This window comes from Canis lupus, chromosome 29 (genome assembly GCF_048164855.1).
Source record: "Canis lupus baileyi chromosome 29, mCanLup2.hap1, whole genome shotgun sequence".
Classification (NCBI taxonomy): Eukaryota; Metazoa; Chordata; class Mammalia; order Carnivora; family Canidae; genus Canis; species Canis lupus.
The window spans coordinates 5,829,937-5,855,112 of NC_132866.1; the positions used below are offsets into that span (position 1 = coordinate 5,829,937).

Genomic DNA, 25,176 nt, shown 5'->3' on the forward strand with positions numbered 1-25,176 from the left:
CCTGTCCAGCAGTGGCAGCAACTAGCACATCTTGCTATTGAGTCTGAAATGTGTCCCGTGAGGCTGATAAACTGATTTTTTAATTTTATTTCAATTAATTTAAATGTAAATACATATGTGGCTAATGACTGTACTTGACATAGAAAACTATCCAGATGTGCAAAGGGCAGCCCTTAAAATAAACTAATGTTTCACCCTTTATAACGCTGTCCCAGTCACACGGCACCAGTGCACACACATTTTAACCTTTTCCCAAAACTGATGTAACTTTCTCTGGTTTTTGTTTAAATTTTGTCTCATTTTAACTAATGTTGGAAACTTCAGTCCATTTTCTCTTATAGTAACATGGGGTTAATCCACAGTATCAATGAAATGCTATGTTGTTAAGAAAAGTCTCTTGAACTCTAGAGTTACGATAGTGCCTTTTAAAACTGGAATATTAGAACATGACATATCAACTTCATACTTTCATTACACAAGCATAAAACCGAAAGAACTTACAAAGGCAGGCAAAACCACAACTGAAGTTGGTGCACTGATCTGATGCAGTGATGACATTTCAGGGGGGCTGAGCTGCCGGGAGACAGGCACCCTTGGATTTCTGATGCTATTTCCATGCGATGACCCAGCTCTCCTCCACTTTGCTCCTCTTAAGCCATTCAGGAACCTTAATTTCTGCCCTAGGCTTTGATGGCATCCAGTTGACCACATCATTTGGGAGTTAACCCCTCCTTTGCCCTTCATACGTCACTGGACAGTCAGGGGGGCACTGCCAGGCTCCCACGTGGGCCCTGGGTCAGAGCTGAGCCAGGGGACCCATCATCACAGGTCATCAGAATGAAAATGCAGCATTCATTTTTAAAAACCAACGTTGAAAATTATAAAGTCCCAAGTGTGAAATGCCTCCTGGATATGTAAAGCCCCCATTTGGGACATGCTGGCCTGGATAAAGTGGGGGACAGGTCCAAGTGACAGTGCACTAGGGGTGCACAACAGGAAAGGGGGTAGGTAGGGGCTTCATAGGATACCTGTGTGTTGCCAAATAGATTATGACCTGGTAAGGACTCTGAATGATGGGGCTCAAAGGTAGGAGTGTGGCCCAAGCAACCACCCTGGGTTAGTGGGGAGGGGATGGAGAGTAAGGGTTTGGGTTAAGGGACACTGTCATGCAGGCACATTCGCAGAGCAGCGCAAGAAACTCCCTGGGATTTCTAGGGCAGAACAGAGTGTGGTTCCCTGGAGCACAGAGGAGAAGGAGAGTGTGGCTTGCAAGGAGAAGAGGTTGGTCAAGACATATGCCCTATGTATTAATTCTTTCATTTACCAGATATTAGTCGAACTTCTATTATTTGGCGCCTTTGTGGACAGTAAGCAAGTGGATGCACAAATCAACATACTGAGTTATTACAAGTGGGAAGGAAGTTCTTTCTTACCCAAGGAAGGAAGGGACAGGAGACAGCAGGGAAGCATGCCTGGGAAGATGGGCATGCACTGAGATGGAGGAGTAGGATCAGGTCTCCCTGACTGACTGACACCAAAGCTGGTACTAAGTGGAGGAGCTGGGGGGCGGGGGGAGCCTTCCGGGCAGAGGGAACAGCATGTGCGAAGATCAGCACTACAGAGGAGCTCGGTGTGTTTGAAGAGCTGGCAAGGCCAGCGTGAGTGAGGAGGAGAGCCACACGGGCAGTGCCAGCCACTTTGAAAGGTTGGCATCTTATCACCGGACACCAGTGCAGGCTCCTTATAAGCGGAGTTGAGTGTTTTTAAAGATGAGCTTCTGCAGCTGTTGGAGAGCAAATGGGAGGAAACCAAAGGTCTACGGAGGGGACCCAGGTTGGTAATCCCAACGAGAGGGGACCATACTTTGAACTGGAGAGAGGCAGAGGCGTGTAAGATGTAATGGGACTTGGATTTTGGAGGACAGCACTGCAGGGCCTTTCCACGGGTTAAGAGGAGCTGGAGAGGGATAAAGTTTCAGGCAGGACTTCACATTTCTGACATGAGCAGTTGAAGGAAATGAAGGTGCCCTACATAGAGACAGGGAAACTGAGGAAGGAGTTCATTATGGGCAGTGGGGGTAGTCAAGAAGGATCTCAAGGGTATGTGGCCAGAGGAAGGGGGTGCAGGTCACATCCACACCGTCCTGGAAGGGGGCACGTACTCCAGAGTTGGGTCGTGGGTGACCCGATCTCCTCCACTTGGGATCTCAGAGTGGTCCCAAGGAAAAAAAAATATTTTTCTCTCCCTCCATTGAATATGCCTTCAGAACATTTGAAGGTTGGCAAGTCGAGATGAAATATGTTTCAGCTGATTTCTCTTATTTATCTTTCAGAATCATCCAGAAGTGTTAAATTTTCGAATTCAACTGGAAAGCAAGGAACTGATCATAAATCTGGAAAGAAACGAGTAAGTCACGTTAATTCTTGTGTTCTGCGCCACAGGAGAAAGTTAGGAGCTGTGGGCTCAAAGTGCCATGGAATTTACATTGACATTTAGAGAAACAGAATGAAATGCATGGATTCATAATCCCAATTTGGATCTGAGGCTGGAATTAACTTGGGAAAAAAAAAGAAGTGGAAAAATGAAGAATTTTATCACTCTGAAAAAGAACTTTGTAAATCAGCAGGTTTTTCTCATACTTCTGATGTTTCTGTGTTTCAGGGCCTGATTTGTCAAGGATAGAATTTAAGCATCTTCGTTCAAATAACAGTGTTCCATAATTAGTTGACTTTTGGCAATTCCTGGCTTATATAAGGAGAAATAGCTTCAAATGAGTAGAACCTCTTTTTTTTCCCTGAGAAATACCAAGGGTTTATTTATCTTTCAGAGCTTGTCTCCAGTGGTACAAAGTATTTATTTTATCTTTTTATTTAAAAATTTGACCTTTTTTTGCAAAATTATATAAATTTCCAAAAATGGTATTACATTTTCTTCCTGGAGCAGATGGATATTATTACATATTTTGTACGACTTCCCAGTAGAAAACTGTCTGCTTCAAGGCATAAGTAACACAAGCCTGGTCCTTGTCATCCTTTACACCCTGGCTAGCCCCCTGGGTTCCTCAGACCCCGAGGACCCCGTACTCTTCTATAGAAAAGATCTGCATGCTTCTAATTAGCATTCTGTATTTGAAGGTGTAAATGAAGTTACCACATCCTGCTTGATTTGAGACAGGAGTTTCTATCTTCTAGAACTACTGGTTCCTATTCCTCACCCATCGGTGAAATGCTGACTTCTTGCTGAAGTGATAATGCAGATAGGAGAGCTTCGCTGGAATGAGTTCTGTCAGAGACGGATGTCACAAAAATCTGCCTCTGTGGCTCCATGTGAGCAAGTCAGGTCATTTACAGAATCCGTGCTTTGCTTGGAGGGTCCCAAGCAAGTCAGATCAATGAGACAGATCATCGTGGCCAATTCTCACATTCAATATCTAACACCATGGCCAATAGTGATTTAAAAAAACAGAGAGATCCACAGAAATATATACATTTAACAATAAATATACTTAACTTGAATATATGTAAAGTAGCATAGCCTATTCCTTGGGATCTACAACCTGCCTCCTCATATATCTTGTATGTTTACTCCCCTCACCATTAAATGGGTTAAAAGCATCTGTAAGCAATACAGAATGTGTTTTTAGCCTTCCTCATGACTTGATGCTCTTTAAGTAGAGGTTCTGGCCCAGGTCTTAAATGAGCAAGGGGGCTGAACAGAAACTTCTATGTTGCCTTTGATATGTCTGTCTCAGCAAAGTAGATGTGTTCGTGCTTTTTTTTTTTTCTATGTAAGAATACCGTGGGACATTTTGATTTTTGTAAATTGCTGTTTGTGTGTGGTTTTGAAAAATATCTAAGCAGATGAAACTAGGTATTCCCTGAAAGATCAAAAGAGGGTAGGGTTTCTGGTGGTGATGCACGTTCTCCATGGGGTTTTAGGATTGCCACTGATTTGGGGCAACTGCTCCTTTCGTCAGTGTTGGGACATGCAGTGAACAGCGGGAGTGGTGCCAATTCCAGACTTGCAGGTGGTAGTTGGATTGCAGGTAGAGGAACAGAAATCAACTTAATCAAAACCTTAATCTATTTGTTTTTACTCTAAAAGAAATACATGTTCAGTGCAGAAAATTGAAAATTGTAGGGGGAAAAAATGAACAAAGAGCCAAAAGAAAACATTTCTATTACCAAACATAATCTTGATTAATATTTTAGTGGTTGTCCAAAGACATGTTTTCCTTATAAATAGGCTTTGCTTTTTTTTTTTTTTTTTTGTCTTCCTAGTGGATGTTGTGGTCTGTATGCAATTTGATAACCTGCATCTTCAATGAGCTTTATAATGACATACTTTTCCATATAGAAATGCAGCTCTTAGTGCCCTTCTGGTTCTCTAAGCCTGTGAAGTGGCTCAACTTCGTGGTTCTTTTTGAAAATGGTTTACTGTCTGTTAAGTTAGATAGTATAACACACAATGACTATTCTATTCTATGGTGGATAATTTGTATAAAATATAATTTTTAAAGGTGCCTTAATATGTTCACTTCCAATTCTGGACCTTTCACAAAATAATCTCAAAATTAGAAAAGTTTAAAACATAAAACCATCTTTTCTTGATTTATCTCTCTCTTCCCAACCTCACTGTCAACCTACATTTTAAAAATTACACAGTGTTGGATATGATCCTATGACATTCTATGGCTTTATTTTAATCATACTGCTTATACCAGTTGTAGGGATCCTGTTCTGCTAAAAACAACATTTTCATAATTAAAGCATGCCAATATTACTATTTTAATGTTGCATTCCCCCAAAATATTTCAACATAGTATTTTTGGGGGGAAAAAATCACTTGTCTGTTCCATATGGGCTACACTCTTGAGACAATGAATACCAAAAATCTGTAAGTCTATAGGTAGAGTGAAATGCTTGTATGCTACTAGCTCTTGATGCTGTCAAGCCAAAATATAATCCATTGTCCAGTAGAAAGTAGAATTTTTATTTCCTATTGCCTTTGGCCCAGTAGATCCAATTAAAGAATTAATTCAAATGAAGCTATGAGAACTCAAAGATAAATGTTCACACAAGATAAATGTGAATATTTAACTAGCACAGTAGAGGGTCTGGCCAATCAAAAGGTAACCTGACAGTGCCCTGCATCATGCTGACAGGCTGGGAATCAGTCCTGTGTTTAGGATGTTCTCTGCAGAATATTTTGCCTAAATCCATAGGAGACTGATTAAGTAAATTATGACTTAGCCATGAACTAGAGCTCTATGCAGCAATTGAAGGCAATGAAAGGGGTCTTCATCATTGTGAAAACCATTCTGATATAATCAATGTAAACAGCATGTTAGTATTTTACATGGTATTCAGGTTTGATTTTAAAATTATACACATGTACGTGTATCTCTGACTAGTAAGACTGTGCAAGACATTTACTTTGTTGTTATTTTACAAAAAGAAAATATTACTATTAAAATTAGGAAACCTTTATACATCGAAGGAAAAAACTGTAAAAACTAAAAATGGTTGAAAAGAATATCGGAGCATTTATTGTTCATAAAAAGGAAATGTTGAGTTTTAGAAGGGCCGCCAGCAACTTTCAAAGGGCTAAAATGCTCTACCCATTGGATGCTGGGTCTTTAAATATCCAGAAATCTGTTTTAATTAAAAACCTGCTAGGAAATCATAACCAAAATAAAGGTGGCCTCAGAGCCTTAAATCCTAAGAGCCATAATCCAAAGTTAATGCTTAAAGAGGGTCATGTAATTAACCCTACTCAAAAACTCATCACATACACGAATTCCTCATGAAGCAAGGATAGAGTTTGCATTAAATAGTTGTTTCAGGGAATCTCTTTTATTTGCCTCCTAGCATCCCTAATTTGTGCAAAGATCAGATGCTATTCACTTAAAATCTGTGTTTGTATAGCCATAATTGAATGTTTAAAGAAACTCAAAGCTTCCCTGGAGAAGCATTTTTCACAGTGTTGCTGTCTGCCTGCGGAACTGCAGGGACCGCTTTATGACTTCCATAACTCTCGTGGGTCCCCGTGGGCTCTCAGACCATGCCTCAAACAGGTGCTCCATGCAACTGCATCTTTGATCAAAATGCTTTATTAGACAGGCTGGCCAGGTTAGACGTCCGTTTTTCCAGTTTAGGGTAATTAGAAGTGATGGCGGTAGATCACACTCCCCACGTCTCGCAAACCTACTGAGCTTCCTGTTTTGAAGCCTTGGCCCATCACTGACAGAAGGCAGGTGCTGGGGGAGGTCCGTAGCCCACTGAATTGCTATTTGCCAGGTCTCTGCACTTGAAGAACTCTGGCATTGGTTTTTATTCTGTCTGGAATGATTCCAGGCCTCTCTGAAGGGGTAAATCTAATTAATATTCCTTCAAACAGTAGCAGAAAGGACATTTTAAATTTGTCAGGCATGAGTGTAAATATCTGGGAAGGTGTTCATTTGACAACATCTCTCAGAGTCTCATGATGTAGGAGGGAGAAATGTAGCTGGTGTAGAGATAGCATTGGATAGGTTAGTGGTTTGCCAAATAACTACCCGGAGGTTATGAGCCTACTGTTCGTGTTGACCCAAACTGTGCTAGACAGCTGAATTGAGATGCAGTCAGTGGCCCTAGGGCTGTGTACAAGGCCTCGTCCTGACCCACGATTTCCAGAGCCATCTCTGTGAAGACATAAAAGGTGCATCGATCACACTTCTTGGCAACACAAAGCTGGAGGGGGTAACTGCTCTCCATCGCGGAATCTAGATTATAGAGATTTCAGCAGTGTGGATCAATGGGCCAAAACTAACAAGATGAGATTTAATGGGGATAAATGTAAAGTCCTATGCTTGGGTTAACAGAAAATAAATGTTGTAAGTTCAGAAGGAAATTTACTCATCGTTCTCATGAATGAGACCCACAAACTCAACATGAACGCCTGAGGCAGTGTGGCTCTCTAAGGTGACTGCCACCGGGGTGCGTGGATGGGTGCCCATGGCCCTAAACTGGAGCGGCTGTCATCCTACTGTGCGGTGACACCCTCAGGCCATATCCAGAACTGTCCCCTATGTTGCTCCACTCAGTCTTGGAGAGCAGCTCGCCCCAGTTCTCATTCCCACCTTCCATCTCCTACCAACCAGAGATGTCCTTAAGGCCAGGGCCAGGGCCTCACTGTCCCTCCACCCACTCGCACGGGGTCTGGCTAGTAGCAGGCACTCAATGAGCACTTACCATTTGAGTGAAAGATGGAACATGGGCAGCCTTCCCAAGACAGAAGTGAGTTACCAGGAGGTTGAAAGTCTGCCGTGGGTGATATAAGAACAAATAGTTATTCAAAGAGAAAGCTTCTGGAAAATACAGAGGGTTTGGAGTCAAGAACCCAGGCTTTGAAACCCAGCTTTGCTTCCAACAACAAGCTGCTTACATTCCCTGTTTTCTCATCTGTAAGAGGGAGTAAAAGTCTGCATATAGTCTGTGCTGGGAGACTGGAGCTCGTGTTGTTTTGACGATCAGGTTTGAACAACTCACTTGACCTATTCCTGTGGACCCAGCAATATTTGTTGTTTCACCTTGGCTTCACTGAAACTGTATCCTGTTTCAAACTTCCAGAATTAGTGGAGATCAGATTATTCCTAATCTTTGCCCATGAGTCTTGACGATGGCCCAAGAGCCCAGTTCTGACAAGAGCTGGAAAGGATTAGCGTGGGTTTCTGTTGCTGTAACAGTCTTAATTTCACAATATTGACGTCCTCAGGGATTAAACATTTTTTAGTTTTTGTGCATAGATTGCTTTTTTTTTTTTTCATTTCCACTCTTGCAGAGGAAGCCCAGCCTGCTTCCTCTGTCCCTGCTAGAACCTCCATCTTTAATCCACCGAGTGGTTCTAATTTTTGACTGAAATAGGGCGAAACCACATCTAGGAAACTCAACTGTCTACTCTCATGGTTTTGTCTCTGCGCTTCCCTTGTACCAGCCACAAGTCTTTATTGATTCAAATGATTAGTAATTAATCAGTAATCAATGAAATCATTTATTTATTCACTTAGTCATTTGTTCACACATACTTATTTGATACCAGATACCTTGTCCTCTTGTGAACAGGCCATCACAAAACTGTAATAAAAGTCAGTGGGGCTAAGAGCTGAGGAAGACAAGTATGAGGCCCAAGCTGGCCTAGGGAAGGACGCCATGTGACGAAATAGCATCTGAGCTGTATGCCAACTGGAGTGAGCCAGGTGAAGGACAGCAGAGGGTAGAGGCTTCCCAGAGAAGGAGGAGCAGGCATAAAAGTCTTAGGGGAGGGGAAAGGAGCTTTGAAGTGTTTCAAAAACTAAGAAAGTCCGTGTGCTACTGAGCAAGAAGGAGACAGTGAGAGAGAAGCGGAAGCCAGCCCATGCAGATGAAATCCATGCAGGATTTTATCATGCTCCATGATAAGGACCTGAGTATTTTCTCACAGGGACAATGGTACCCCGTGGGAGCAAGGCCTGTAAGCAGGACCATGGTGTGATAGAATTCAGTTTCTAGAATAGCATTCTGAATGCATGTGAAGACAAGATTGGGGGAGGTGAAGAGTGGGTGGGATAAGAGGCTATTTATATCGGTGGTGCTCAGGGAGGAGCTGGTAATGGCCTCAGCAACAGAGAATCCACAGAAAGGAATAGATGGGGGGAGGGGGGGATGGTCAGAAATTGATGAGCAGTTGAATGTGTCAAATAATGGAAGGGATAATTCTTATATATGAAATGCTAAAACATTGATAACCTTTTTTTTTTTTCATTGATGACCCCTGATCAGAATAGAGAACTCTAGCAAAGGACCAAGAACTTGTTCTTTGAGTAATGGTTACGAACACCAAGACCTGGATCATAGTGGGCATGGTCCCCAGAACTTTGCAGGAGGGTCGACTTTGGGGTCTAACAGAACCCACTTGGGAGGTGATCTGTGGAAGGGTATCATGTGGAACTGGACATGACATTTCTTTGAGTGCCATGGGTGTTTGTGGCTGACCTAAATTTAGCAGTGGCTGGGACATCGTGAGGCCCTGGCCATGACCCTGAAAATGTCTAGATAGCTGTCACAACCCAAGGTAACGTCAGTGTTCCATGTGGTATCTGGGTAGAAACACAGTGGGCTGAGCGTGTGGCCTCCAGGCTTGCTCTAGGCCCCATCTCACATTCTTCCTGTGGTCTGTCTCCATGTATTGGGTGCTCCCTCTGCCGGGAGTGCATACAGAGACCCCCTATCCTCCTTCAAGTTTGGGGCATTATTTCAGGACCACTCAGCACCAGGATCACGTGGGGAGCTTCTTCTAAAGGCAGATGCCTAGCCCCATGTCTCTCTATTGAACCAGAATCCCCAGTTATAGGGCCTAAGGACTGTATTTTTGAGACATTCCACAAGAAGTTGTATTCATAACTGGACACACGAAGCTATTTACATTAAATAAAATTAAAACTTTAGTTAAGTCATTACATTAGCCGTAGTTCACATGCTTATTGCCACGTATGGCGATACAAACATTTCTATTATGGCAGAAAGTTGTGCTGGATAGTGTTGGGACTTGCAGAGAAATGCCAGCCCACCAGATCCTTCTAGTTTGGGGTTTCTGTCTTAGCTGATGCATTGCTCATGGGAATGGTCTTTCCTACAGGAGGTGACCGCGCCTTTTCCAGTTGTCCATTCCTGCAGCATGATCAGCTCCATCCCCTACTTTAGGGCATTGGGCTGTACCAGAGGGCTCACCTCTGCACTTTGATGAAGTGGGGAAAGGACAGTAGGAAATTCTCTGAGCATGACTATAGACTCATACAATTGATGGACTTCCACCATCTTCTAACTAGATCAAACCCCTTCTGAATTCAGTTTAAGTCTCTTAACATTTAAGTTCTTTCTAATTGGGCTAAATTTCGTTTTCTGAATAAGAACTGAATTCCCTTGAGCTTCCCTCCTTATTTCAGTCTTTGAAGTTGTACAGACATTGGAAAAGGTCAGAATACCATTTTTAGAGTTTTTTGTTCTCCAACTTGACTTAACTTTAAAGTGTCTTAACTGGTTAAGATCAACCTTTCCAAAAATGGTGCCCCTTTGCCTTCTAGCTTGAGAGTATGGTGTCCTTGAATGGACTTCTTTAAAGTTTGAAGGGTTTGACAAGGTCTTTGATACTGAAGTGGATTTCCAAGTCTAATTACGTCACTTCCAATCCTTCACTTCTGTGCCTTGGGTTTATGATTTTCTGATGAAAATCCCGCGCATCCTTAGGACTCCTCCCCAGAACACTGCATCCTAAATGGCTGTGTGCAGGCATATGGTCTCCACTGCCTGGAGGGCAAGCAGGTGTTGTCATTGTGGCTGTCAGCTACCTGACCCTTCCCTGTGGTGTGGCCGGCATGGTGATATATGGATGCCATGCAAGCTGGTGTATATATGGCAGGTCCCTTGCCTTTTTCGAGTTTTCTCATTCTCGACAGAAAGGACATAGTGTTTCTGTTTGCAAGACATCATGACTTTTCATTGATCAGGTAAGATGTAAGACTAACTCTCCAGAAAGCTTGGAACACTTTTTTGGCAGTTAGATTGTTGAATGAGGGTATAAACACAGCCCCTACATTACATTGGTTTGCTGTGTTAAGTCTTTAAATGATCCCTCTTCTTAATTCTTGACTTTGCAATCTTGCGATCCTTGTGGATGAAATCAAGTTGCTGCCGAGTAGAACTTTTCATATGTTTCATGTTATCCCCATGGTGTCCTCTAGCCCCTTCCTCTGGCCCCCGGGGTTTTCTGTTAACCAGTAGTTAGATCTACAGCCTTGAGCAGATGCAGGTTTTCGTTTTTTGGTAGGACTACATCACAGGTGATGCTGTGTCCTCTTGCATCACATCAGGAGTTTTGTGATGTTGGATTCATTGCAGGATGATTCACGGATCATCCTGAGGCTTCTATCATGAAGCCCCATGTGAGCCAGGGTCTGTGGCCATTAAAAATGAATGTTTAGATCAGTTCTTTCTTTAGGACTTGCAAAGGGATGATGTTCTAATTCTATCATTCCTTCTTCATTGGTTAGCCGGAATTCTTCTAAAGAGAGCTTTCCCTCATTAACTGTTGGTTACCCTCACGTTTGTGAAAAAGGAGGAAACACCTCTAATCATTGCTCTGCCTTTGCCTCTGGGTAGCTACTGTATTCCTCATATTTAGCACCCACACTTTGGACTGCAGAGTCCCCTGTTGAGCACCCACATTTATGACAGTTTCCATGGGGATGCAGAGGTTATGCCAGAACCTGTCCCTAAGCAGCTGCTAGAGTACAGGACATAGGCCTGACTCTGAAACTTCTCTATAGAGACCCTCATTTTCTTGTTCTTTTTAAAGCAAACGTGTCCCTGCATCCTGTTTGAAAGCAGATACTCAGGGGTCAGAATAGGAAAGCAGGGACAGATCCCAGACTTGCTGGCATGAAAACCATGGCTCTGAAGTGGAGTCCAGACATCACCTGTCCCTCAGGGGCTGTCTCCGTGCCAATGCCAATGGCAAATTAAGGCAACTGTTTCACTGACAAGCTGACTTAGACAAAAGGAAAGTGGCAGTAAATTCTTCAAAGGCCCACAGCCTGAAAAGATGCAGAGGCTAGCGACACTCACACAAGTACACCTGAGAAAAATAGAAGAAGGGGATTTATCTAAAAATGTTAAATAGTCACTTCTTTCAGTGTGCTGGTAGATTTCACTGTGGGTTGAAGTGGGCTTAACATAAGTGGAGAACAGAATTTATTTTTTGAAGATTTTCTTCCTTATGAAAAACATGTGGGCAGATAAATGATGATATAAGAACAATCCCCACAGCAGGAGATTTATTATGGGAGATAATTTATTTATGCATAGAGTTATTTTCATGGCACTTCTAAGGCTACCTCTTTGGTCTTAACTGGCCAGGAGGGTTTTGTTGATCAGTTTCTTGTTTTTCTTTAAAACTCCGACAGTCTCCAATGGAAATTCCCTTTATGCTGTTAGTGACCAAGCAATACCCAGGCGACAAATCTCAATGCCACAGAAGTTCCCTTGGGAGTTGTGGAATAGTTTTTACATGTGGTTTTCACAAAGTAAAGAATTACTAACATTTTTAGTAAAGTCCTGGTGGTGTTGTATATTCATTTTCATAAAATATATAGAATATTAGGAGGTTGGTTAAGTGAAAAAATACATATATAAAAAATTCATATATATATGAAAAAATAATGTTAAAAACTTTCTATATAAAAAATTCATATATATATGAAAAAATAATCTTAAAAACTTCCTAAAAGTACTATACCTAAAATTCAATATATATGTTTAAAATACACTTAAGTTTTGGATCAAATTTATTATCGTTCCAAATAGAGTCATGCTTCTGACTTGATTACATTACTTCTTATGCTCTATAAATACTTCTTCATTCAAAAGTCTGTATTTTTACATCAGACCATAAATAACCTGCATAGACTTTACACAAATCTCTTTTTGTTTCGAAAGCTGCTTATTCAAAACTGATGTTTTTTCCAAAGTAACTTTTGCATGTGGAACCTAAATGTAATCATTGATGAAGCCATAGATTACTAGTCTGTTAACCAATTGATTTACGCTCTATCATATGCCAGAAAATAATTCAAATTTGCTAAAAAAGACACATAGATTAACAGACTTCCTTCAGATGTATAGACTATCCCTACCACTGATGAACTAAGTGCGTCTGCATTTTATTTTATTTTCAGAGCAGCAATTCTGATTCATATTGATAGAGTCATGAAAGTGACCATTTAGGGAAGTACGATGTATGCCTGTCATTGGTCTCCTTTTTTTTCCACCAGGTGCAAAGAGGTTTAGTGTGGTATAGGGGCGAAGCATTGAATCAAAAAGAAGGAAACACAAAATTTCTGGAATTTGTAAGCTTTGTGACTTTTAGCAAATTAATTAACCTCTCTAGTCTTCATTTCTCTCATCTATAATCTGAAATGAATGAAGGGGATAAAGACATACAGACTTCCAGTTGTAAACTAAATAAGTCATGGGGATGAAAAATACATAAGGAATATAGATGATAATATTGTAACATACTTATTGTGGTGAGCATTTCATAATGTGTTAATTGTTGAATCACTGTGTTTTACACTTGAATGAATTTAACATGTGTCAGCTGTACTTCAATTAGTAAATTTAAGAACAAGATATTTCCCAAATTAAAAAAATGTATATAACAATGGTTTATCAGCTTAGGAACTGGGTTGGATGGTTGTCAAGGGGCACATTTCCCCTCTAAGATCTATGGCCGCAGTAATTTCCTGAATTAAAATACATTCTTACTTGTCCCAGAGGAATTCTTGAACTGGACATACTGGGAGAAGTTGTACTTAACGATAATAGATGAGGAATCATGAATAGCATATTATATTTAAGCATCGAGACCAATTAGACAAATCCTGTGAGAGCCAAGGCTTCTTATTTAGCTGTATTTTAGCGAACCAGGAAACCCTGAACGAGTATCTCCTTCTGTGTGGCTCGGAGCTCTGCTCCCTGGAGACCTAAGAATTCTGTTCTGGTGAGAGATTTAAATATGTGAGATTATATATCTGGGGGAGATGTGTGTGCTCAGGAGAAACTCCTGGCCAACACAATAAAGCAAGCATGGGATACTACACTGTGGGAGAGACATGGCGGGAAGCATTGACTCTTGGCCTGAGGCATAGGTGTCATTTGTTAGAAGTTGGAGAGCCTTGATGAAGTCCCAATAGTTCATTTTCGCTTTTGCACCCCAATGATTATAGCAGCAATGTCCACAATAGTGAATGTATGGAAAGAGCTCAGATGTCCATCAACAGATGAATGGGTAAAGAAGATGTGGTGTATGTATACAGTGGAATATTACGCGACCATCAGAAAGAATGAAATCCTGCCATCTGCAATGACGTGGATGGAACCAGAGGGTATCATGCTGAATGAAATAAGCCAGTCAGAGAAAGACAAATACCATATGATCTCACTCATATGTGGAATTTAAGAAGCAAAACAGGGGAACAAAGGGGAAGGGAAAAAAAGTAAAATAAGATAAAAACAGCGTGAGACAAACCATAGAGGCTTTTAACTCTGGAAAACAAACTGAGGGTTGCTGGAGGGGAGCAGGTGGGGGGAATGGGGTAACTGGGTGACAGGCATTCAGGAGGGCATATGATAGGATGAGCACTGGGTGTTATATGCAGCTGATGAATCACTGAGTTCTACCCTAGTAACTAATAATACAGTGTATGTTAACTAAATTGAACTTAAATAAGAATTTTTTTTAAGTTAGCCTTCACGACACAATGATACATGATCATCACCTTAATCCCCTTCAAGTCTTCAAAAATAATTTTTAAAATAAACATAGTAACAGAAGAAAGGCATTGAGGTGCCTCCAGGATGCTAGCTATATTCTGTTCTTAAACCCAGTGATGGGTGCGTTGAGTGTTCGTTTTTTCACATTCTTTTATATATACACTATAGGTCATGAAATTAAAACACCATCTTTTTCCTGGCAAAACCTAACACAGTTTTTTGGTCCACAAAGAGCAATTGTACTAATCCTTTTGAGCCCTGTTATATGTTTCCTTCTTTCCCTCTGACCTTCTTGGATTGAAATCCTGATTGATTTGCAGAGAACACGGTCATTGGAATGAGTTTAAGAAAAATGAGCACCTTTTGTTGCCAATAACAGGAACTGGATAAATATTTCAATGAACTGACATCATTTTTTTTAATAATCATTGGCATGATATTCCTGTAAATGGAAATACAAACACAAATATATATAAAGAGTGGAATTTCTCAGAATATATTTGTAATTAAATTTCTATACTGACATGAACATACAGAAATATACTTATATCTCCTAATGTATTATATAGTTACAACATTACATAAATATCAGTCATCATCTTACACAGTCATTCATTTTGTTAGGTTGAACTAGTAACCGATATGCTATGTTTGGAAGAACCTATTAGTTCAAGTTATGTTTTCAGTGATTTAGCAAAAAAAAAAAAAAAAAAAAAAAAAAATCTACAGTAGTGCAAACTTGATTTATGCCCTGAAAATCATCTATAGGTTTTGATTTAAACACAGAATTTAGGGCTTCTTAGAAGGTAAGATTTGAATGTCAGTTCCTTCAGACATTTCTAAGTGGGGGATTAAAAAGATACTCCATTAATAAAAAGGATTTATTGATGATCCTTTTTATTAATGGAGAAGAGAACTTCTAATCTGAGGTGTGTTTTGCAATTTTTATTTTTCGTATTATGATATTAAAATACCTGATTTCCATGTCACTCATTCTGCTCTTTTGTTCGTGTTCCTTCATCTATGCAGAGGCTCAACAGACTGTGTTTCAGACACTATGCTGGGGGCTGGGACATAGAAGTCCTACAGCGTCCCTGTTCTCTGCAGTGCTTATACCCAGCCCCATTTTATAGAAGGGCGAAGGACAGGCTTGTCTGAATTGATTTAAAACAAATGTGAAAGAATATCGATAAATTAAGATTTCTGATTAACGTACGGGGAAAATTAGGCAAGGGATATACTTTTCTTCCTCTTTTTTACCTTTGCCCTGCCTTCTTTTCCAAATATTTTCTTGTCTTTTTTTCTAAGTATAATTCCTTTAAACTCACTAGTACATTTGTGTGTGTCTATATCTCTCTATAAATACCTAACTAAATACACATGACATGTTACACAATTATGTATTTCCCAGTACGATCCCTGGATGGTCTGTTTCTGCCCTGATGCCTTTGGGGGGGTCTGACAGAGGTAGATATTGTTCCTGTTGCTCTGCCACAGTGAACTCAATCTGTCTAAAGACTGATGGTCCCTGCCTTTGAATGACAGCTCTTGTCGCAGGCACTGTGGCCACAGTCCCCAACTCTCTGTCAGTTTTCTGTGTCGCCCTCCCCACCAGCCTGACCCGCCATCCAAACAAGTAACTGGCCTCCGGGAAAGGGAAGGATTGTATCAACCTCAACGTGTTCTAGAATGGGTGATCTTGCCTTTAAAGATTTTTTTTCTTCCAATTTTTATTTTTTACCCTTTTCCCCAGTAGTCCAATTTTTCTAAATGAGAAGCAGATGAAAAGTGGGCCTGTTAGTTCTTCCAATCTCCTGTCTTCAGATGAAGTTTTCTTGGTTCCTATATAGAATTTTTAAGTGTTTGGGGCTCTCCCAGCGGCTCTCCCTTTGGACTCTCCTGTAAACACTGACCATTTTTGATTTATGAGAATCCCAGGCAGGAACAGAGATCAACTCTTCAAAGGCAAATTTGCATCCAGGTTTGCCTGCGAGTACAGGGAGTTCAGCAGGCAGCTTGGAGCGCTGGCTCCCGACAGTCTGTCCTGCTTTTCCAGGACAGATCTGGAGAGTGGCATGGGGATAATCTGTGCACAGCCAAACTGCTGTGCCATTGTGGATGGTGGGCCCTGGGTATCACCTGGTCACATGGGGTGGCGGCTGGCCTCACGCAGGGCTGTCACCTCAGGGAGGTCATCCAGAAATTGCCCATCCAGAAATTATTCAAAGGCCTGAATTCAAAGGCAACCAAAATCACTAGTGATGGACAGCAAATCCAGAATTTATTCTCAGCAGCCCTGGGCAGCCATGTCCACGGTCAGGGCCAGGGTGACCTGTCCAGAGGGACATAGGGGAGACAGTGACCAGGCCAGGAGCCATAGGGTGAGAAGATCGGATTGGAGGTCCCACAGTCCTTACGCAGTGTGGATGCTAGTCCAGCACTGAATCTCCATGCCTCAGCCACCTCATCTATAAAATGGGGATAAGACCTCCTAGAGTTGAGTGGATTGAATTTTTCCCAGGGCTGGGCCTGCAACAGTGCTCACTGTATGAGCCTCACTCAGTGCCGGGTGGAAGGGAGCCAGGGAGCGGTTCCTGCCCACAGAAGGCCCCGTCCTTGGGAACAGAAACTTGGTGGCCTCCACGTCCAGCCTCTCTCTCTCTCCGATGAACCCCCTTACTCCTTGTCTGTTTTATTGGACATCCTACTTCTGCATTCCCTTCGTAGTCTCAGGCTCCTCCCCAGGGCACAGTGCTTATGCCCAGCAGACACCTGCTGGCCCCAGGTTTCAGCCAAGCCTCTGAGGTCTCCAACCTCACCTTCCAGTTACAGACCCAGGAGGCAGCGCATTGTGCAAGGTGGGGGGGGCCTTCAGCATCCCCCGAAATGCCTCTGTTTTTCATTGTTTTGACTAGCTTACCCTGCAGATAAATGTGTTTCCTTTATTTCTGCATTCTTACAGGGGGCCTTCAGGGTGGCACATCCCTGCTTCCTGCCACCGCTAATGGGCCAGCTCCATATCCCTGTATTCTTTAAATATGTGTGTATATATATATACATATATATATATATTCAGTATTATATCTAATATATATATTTTATTTATTCTTTATTTAAATATGTGTATAGATGATATAGATAGATATAGATATAGATATAGATATAGATATAGATATAGATACAGATATTTGGCCCACCAAGCCAAACCATGAGGGTTTCCAAAACTTTTCTACAGGTAGATGTCAGCCAGCTGGGTCACTTGTACTGGCTTACTTCTCAGAGGGTGACTTTGTTTCCACAGAGGCTGGGGAAGAGGCGCCTCCTCCCCCCCTGGGTAGACAGCGCCCAATGAGCACTCAGGGCCATCGCCGTGGAGAACAGAAGAAATCAGGATGCCACACTTACGTGTAAAAGTCAAGTATTAGAATTGCATTTCCCCGTAGTGAAATATTTAGTTGTTTCAGAGCAGATCACGTGCCTGAGAACCTTTAAGTGAACAACAACAAAAACATATGAGTGACTTACTGCTTTTGTTACTAAGGAAAGCGTGTGATACCTCGTTCAATAAACAAACTTTACAAAACTCTTGAAAACAGTCCTTGGAGCCACTAGGGCTACAGCTCATTTTATAAACTTATTATTTGACTCTGCAGAGCTTGATTTGTCCTTTTAGATCTTCCGTGACCTTTTAAAAAAAAAAAAGTATTTTTCTTCTGTGTCACATTTACTCAGCTATCTAAGAAGGTTATTTATTTTACTAAACAAATTGGAAGCATCGGGCTGGGACGTGATCTTCATCAGGATTTTATGAATTTAGGAATTAACCTCTCGAAGCCTTGGCTCGGTGTCTGCAAGATGGGGATCGTCAAGACCATCCCGTTGGTTTAAGAAATCAATAAGCCGTGGAAAGAGTTAGTGTACAGCCTGAGACCTAAGTGTCCCTTAAATGTTAGCTGGTGCTGCTGCTAATTCAGTGGTTGTGACCTCCTCCACACAGTAGGCACCGTGCAAACACTGGGGGGCCGTGGGAGGGAGGCGAAGCCGTCCTGCCCCCAGAAAGCTGGCAGCCTAGCGGGGCCATGAGTTGCCAAAGAGAGGAGGCTACAAACAAGGAATTCTGTGGTTCTAAGCATCGGGAGTGTGGACGAGAGGAGGCAGGAGTGGGTCTCTTTCAGAGGCGGGCGGGCAGGCTTCGGGGAGCAGCGGAGGCGCACAGGCCCCGTGGGGCAGGAGCCAGTGGCGTGGAAGCGCTGGCAGGCGGGGGCCCGGGGGCTGACCTCACCAGCTGGGCACCCGCACATGGCTCGCCCACCGAGCCTCGGATGGGTTTTGGGCTCTGCACTATGGGAAGCGACGGTGAAATTTGTGTTTTAAAAACGGCACCTGACCACCGCACAGAGAGTGACGTGGGGGATGCCAAGAGCAGGTGTCGGAGGCCACGAGGGATGCGCGGGGGGCACTCATCGAGTGTGGGAGCCGTGAGCGCCGAGGGAGAGGAGTTTAAGAAGTGGTTGGGGATGCCTGGGTGGCTCAGCAGTTTAGTGCTGCCTTCGGCCTGGGGTGTGACCCTGGAGTCCCGGGATCGAGTCCCACGCCGGGCTCCCTGCGTGGAGCCTGCTTCTCCCTCTGCCTGTGTCTCTGCCTCTCTCTCTCTGTGTCTCTCATGAATAAATAAATAAAATCTTAAAAAAAAAAAAGTGGTTAGGGGACGGCTCCTGGATCCCCACTGATTCAGAGGCAGATGAAGACTCCAGGTCTAGGAAACTACTGAGGACCTCAGAAAGACTCCAGGGGGGACAAGATTTCAGATACAAGTGTTTTGTGAGAAGGGAGAATGGGAGAAGCTCTATGAATAAGTTAGCTAACACAATACATCCTAAAGATACAACCAAACTGACAAATGCTATAAGTGAACAGCTGACAGTTTCTACTGCGTGTGTAAACATCTGTGTAAATTCTCTGCAGAGAGATATACGGTCAAAGATCCTTCGGGCATCTCCTCATTGTGAAAAACCGAGAAGCCCCTTTCTCTCCGAGTCTTCCCTGAATCCTTGGAAGGACTGATTCTTTTTTATTCTAACCTACACATTTATATATTCTTGTCTTTGTTCTCACCTCCATAAAACGAGGACAGTGAAATTTCCCTGCCCCTCTCCAGAGTTGATGGATGAAAGTTATTTCACGAAGCAGTTCTAGTGTTTTATATGAGATGTAATTCCTCACGGCAGGTCATATTTCTCCATTTTTCTTCTATTATTGTGCATAGAGTTTTATTTAAAGAGTCAATAAAAAAATTTTTAGTGCAGCACAGAAGTACGTTACCACTTCTTTGCAACTGAGAAATTTGGTGACAACAATGGATTCTTGAGTGCATTAAAGAAGCTCTTCTTGCTTCTAAGTTTTATTTGGGTCAGAAAGAGTTACTTTGCTCACATCAGTGCAGCTCCTCCATTCTGTCAGCAGCCAAGAGGCCATCTCAAGTCAAGTGGCCCATTTTGATCTCGTATCTGAGGATGACGAGAATGTTCCCAGGTATCTTACTCAGGAGGTTTTGGTGGGAGGACTGGAGTGAGCCTAACGGGCATCCTGGCTTGAGGACAATGTTGTCTCACGTCTGTCCTTCCTGGTCTGTCCGTGGAGGCGGACACTTGTGTGTCATTGCATTTTGCAGGCACCTTGGAGGGTTAGGTGGCTGCTCTCAGGTGCCAGAGGATCCCTTCCAGCAGCACGGATGCAGGCGGTGTGATGTTGGGGAAAGAAGGGACAGCGTGGGAGCTGTGGGTGTGGAACAGGGACACGCAGGCAGGGGAGCATGGGGCAGCCGGTGGGCAGCTGCTCAGTGAGTTAGTCAGTGTTCAGCAAACGTGGGGGGTGCAAAGCCACAGAAATCCCTTTATTCTCATCATTTGTCATTCCCACCTCAAGGCCACAGGAACACTACTTGTTAGGAATAAATATGCTAAAATGGTATTTTAGAGCCAGGCTTTGCCATGTTAATATTAATAGAAAAGAGATTTCTGGACGGATCCGCTCTGCCCATCCCCTGTGGCCTACTTAACCTCCTCTCCATCGCCCCCCCCCCCCCAGTGACTCAAGGGGACACTTGCTTCTAGTTGCTCTTATTTGATATAATCTCTGCTTCTCTGAACTGGGCTATTAACCAGATAAATGAAGTAGATGTCTAGATTTGGAGAGCATCCAAAGTGGAAAGGGATGGAAGTGAGAATGTCTCCTGGAATACGAGCTCCTGGAGGGACAGGTGCTGGTCCAGTCTCTGGCTGAGTCCCTTGTGCCTAGAACAGACCCTCGCACACAGTGGATGCTCGTGGCATTAGATGCTTGTGTGCACGGTGAATACAGGCACCTAGAGGGTCATCTTGTCCAAATCACTCATTATACAGACGCAGACCTGAAGAGCGGAGAGGCGCACGCCCAGGTTCACCAGGGTCACATGGTGGTGGAGTTGGAAATTGAAGCAAGGCTCCAGATGACAAATCCAGTGCTTGGACTTGCTATTGGACTGGCTCTTCCCCTGTGACAGGGCCATGGGGTTTGTGCTTAATGCCTATCCCTTCACTCATTCAGAAAACATGATTGTTATGTGCCAGGCCAGTGGTTTTTCCATCCTGCTCGCACATTAGAATCACCTGGGGAGCTCTAAAAAGGAAGAGTCCCCAGGTGAGAGGCTGATTTACCTGTCTCTATGCATCGGTGTTTTCTTCTGTTAAGTATTCCGGGCTAGTTGATTAGGCAGCAGGGCTGAGGGCCACAGTGGAGGACCGGGCTCGTGTAAGCAACCATCTCCAGGACTTACTAACTGTAAAGGGGCTGCTCTTGGGCAGGGTGCTCAGTGCCCACCTCTCCTGCCCTGCCCCGGACTCAGGGGGCCCTTGGACAGTCCATACTATGTGGGCTCGGCCCCTGGTAGAGGTGGCCGGGACAGGGCCATCGTGCCTGGCCTCGTGTGCCCGCAGACATCCACTGCCTCTGTGCCAACCTTTCTTTGAGCTTCAGGCTGGGCGGTTAGCTTTCATCCTTCTTCACACTGTCACTTGTCCCCAGACACAGCCCTTACAGAGCCAGATGCTTTGCTGGGGATTCCCAGGAGGGCAGGATGAGGCCTCTGATCTTAAGGGGCTCTTAATACATGAGGGAAGCCGTGTTTGGGTATTTGTTAGTACAAAGTACTAGGCGGGGATTTCAAAATCAATTTTCCTAGAAGGCTTTGCTGTTTGTTTTCTTGGACTTGACTGCATGGCCGTCGGCACCTCACCGATGTTTTCAGAACCTGATTGGACCTTCCTGGGCCTGTGTTCTAAGGGGACTGGGGTTTGAGGAAGGGCGTGTGTGATTTGAGGCTCAGGGCAGAAGTAGGGATCACAGGGACCGAATGCAGATGGGAGCTTGACTCGGGACCCCACGTGAAGTTATCACGTACCCGACGTCACTTCCCCGGGTGGAGAATGGGCAGGTCCTTCCTTGCGAGTCAGAACCGGAGTCGTTCAGTTATGGGGCCTCACAAGCCCTTGCCAAGCGCCACAGGGGAGGGAAGCCACCTACGGGGTTGCACTGGCCACACACTCTGAGCTGGACCCCGTGGGGGAGCCCCACAGAGGGAAGCATTACGGAGCTCCCGGAGGAGATCAGACGAGCACCCCAAAGCTGTCCCAGGGGGTCCCCACACCTGGGGGCCGGATAGCAGTGCTCAGAGGGCAGCCCCCTCTCCCAGCGCCACAGGGCCCAGCGACCAGGGCGAGTCGTGGCCAGAATGTACATCCACTGTGCTTCGTGAGAGGGACCCACGCACGGAGCAAGCCGGGCGCGGCAGGGAGCCAGGCTGCAGGTGGCTCCGGGCCCAGGGAGGGAGCATCAGCAGTCCGAGGGCACATCTGCCATCCACACTGGGTGGCGGGCCCTGAGGGTGGGCCCCCAGGCAAGGAGAGGGTAGGGGCTGAGAGCCCATCTGGGGAGGAGCCTGGCAGCCCATCTCAGGACTGGGGCTGATGCAGGCCTCAGGGCTGTCGGACTGCAGGCTGGCCCCGGGGTTAAGGAAAACAGGACCAGCCGACATGGACAGAGCACGTGGCTACCTGCATTATCTCATTCAGTCCCCACCTTACTCCTGCGAGGTGCGTGCTATCGCTAGCCCTATTGCACAGATGGGGAAACTGAGGCACGGCACTACTGAATGACTCATGCCAGGGCGCACAGCTGATTCAGTGAGTGAGCCGGGACCCGGACCCGGACCCTGACCCGGACCCAGGCAGGCAGCCTGCAGGGCCCCAGCTTCTCTTGCGTGCTGATGGCTAAGGCCTGGCCTCAGGAGCCTCCCTAGGAAAGGAACAGGACTGGAGTGATGAATGGTGCTGCCCGGGCAGGGGAAGGACGGCAGGGGGACCCAGGGAGATGTGGAGATACCACACAACAGCTCCACCCGAGCGGATCCGGGGGCCAGGTGAGCGGGGCTGTGGCTTACCTGCCTGGGACTGGCCTCCGCTCTGGCTGTGCCACCTGATTGCTCAGCTTCAGGGGTAGGACGCCGAGGGCTAATGGGCCTGCAGGGAGAAGAAACAGGGAAGGCTTGGGACCTACCTCCTGGTGTGTGAGGCTTCTCTCAGCACGGCTGTGCAAGCTCAGGCCATGCAGTGACCGGGGCTGGTGCCCAGCTATTCCCAGCCCCTATATAGTGCCTGCACCCAGGAGTCCCTCCATGAGGATAACCTGAGTGGTGCGTAAAGACACCTACCATCCTTCCCCCAAAGATGTCCTAATGGAAAGTGAGTCCAAAGGCTATCAGAGGGCCCAGAGTTCTTGGCCTCTTGGGGGCAGGCTGTCCCCTGTTTATCCAGTCGACTGTGTGACAGTAAGCAGATGTCCCCTACTAGTCTTCCAGTAGGTTCATTTGTGGACAACACATTAGCCGGTTTCCTTAGCAAGAGCATTCAGCTAGTTAGTGGTTATTCCTCCATGGGCTGAGCTCGCTTGTAGACCAGCCTCCCCTGGAAAACGAAGGAATGATAAGCTAGTATAAATCATGCTAAAAGGAATGAGCCTTCACCATGAGTCATTAGGACAGATGACACACTGGCGAGCAGATGAAAACCCTTTGATGAAGACCAGTTGTAAAAGCACAAGTAATGCCAAAGAAATGCATCGTGGTGACTCAAAAGTTTAATGTATGTATTTCCTCCTTTCCATCTCTCTTTTTATTTGTAAGAAATTTTTGTAGTCAATGTCAAGAGTGGTAAAACAACATTTCCTGTGCTGGGACCCTGGGGAGAGAGGTTCAGGGAAGGACAGATTTGAAGGGATACATTTAATCAGTGAGTGTGAGATGTCATTTGGCCTGGGGCTTATGTAGTGTTAGATGTCACATAGGACTTACGTAATAGCATCAGAAATAGGAATCGGTCCCAGGGAGGCGTGTTCCGTGCTGAGAAAATAGCCCCAACAGAGTATCCACTCTAAACTTACCATCTGGAAATATTCCAAAGAGAGGACTATGTGGAGTTACAAATGCCACCTCTGGCCAGCCCTACAAGCAGTAGGAGGCAGTGAGCCCAGTGGCTAAGGCATCAGCTCTGCAAAAGGCAGGCTGCTCTGTGTCCTTGCTCTGCCATTTCTTAGCCATGTGACCTGGGCAAGCTCCCTAACTTCTTCGGCCTGCTTCCTGCTCTAAGGAGAGACTCATGACCCCAGCACCCACTCACTTGATGGGCTTGACTGCAGGCAACAGGGACAGACCCTGCCCACATCAGAAAGGGGATCTACAGGAAGAATGTGGAGTAGCTGATGAAGTCAGAAGTACAAAGAACCAGGTCCCAGGAAGATGGGGGTACCAGGGCCACTCAGGTCTTGTTTTGTCCTTTATCCTCCTGTCAGGGTCAAATTCCAGAGAGATAGCATCCTGTAGGTTCATTTAGACATGTCCTCACCTCTTGGCTGGAGGAAAACAAGACACTTCCTTCAGCCAGTGGGGGAGGTAGAGTTTCTATTACCAGAAGGAGGAGGGAAGAATGTTATGGGGATCAACTGACATCATGCATGTAAAGTGCTTGGCACCATGCCTGCCGCATTGTAAGAGCTGAAAAATCAGACGTTGCGTATCAGTTATAAATTGGAATGATTGATAGCAGATCAATAATATAAGCTATTCCAAGTAAGAAGCTGATGAAGCATACACACCAATGAGTACAGTTAAAATCAGAAATTGGAATAAAATCAGTAGATTGCATCAATGTCAGCATCCTGGTTGTGACGTTATTATACTAAAGTTTTGCAAAAATGTTACCATTGGGGAAACTGGGAAAATTGTACAGAGAATCTCTCTGTATTAGTTTTTGAGAACGGCATGCAATTCTACAATGATCTCTGTAAAAATTTCAGTTAGCACAAAAAAAGAGGAAGGAAGCTAATGACTTCGAACTCCCAGGAAGTCTTTTGTCCTCACTGGAGTTTATTCTTCTAATTTCCCATCCGCATACCACTGCACCCCCTGCCTCGGTCCACCAAAGTAACCCCCAAAGAATGCTATTGAAATGTAAGAGTCTTGACAGTTTAAAAATTCTTTTTAAATACTTGAGTAAAACATATGATGCAATCAAAGTGTAAGGCCAGGGCAGGACATTCCCTTTCTAAAAATCATCACTGTTGGACATTTGATGAACACACCCACACAGACACACAGCCCTCCCAATAAACCTGCGAACAAAATGTCAGCCTGGGTTGTTCCCACTGGTTTTGTCTTAGAGGGATTTGTTCTTAAATCTTATCTCCTAAATGTTCGTTTATTTAAGTGAAGGTGGGTGCCTTTATGTCCAGCAGGTGTCAG

The 25,176-nt window shown here is 44.4% G+C and overlaps 1 protein-coding gene across 1 annotated transcript in view; it reads left to right on the forward strand.

Moving 5' to 3' along the window:
- ADAM12 (ADAM metallopeptidase domain 12) overlaps positions 1-25,176 on the forward strand; it is a 329,912-nt gene that overhangs the window by 85,313 nt on the left and 219,423 nt on the right. Inside the window, exon 3 of the mRNA XM_072804906.1 lies at positions 2,333-2,406. Within this exon, the coding sequence (XP_072661007.1) occupies positions 2,333-2,406 (74 nt within the window). The remainder of the gene's footprint in view (positions 1-2,332; positions 2,407-25,176) is intronic.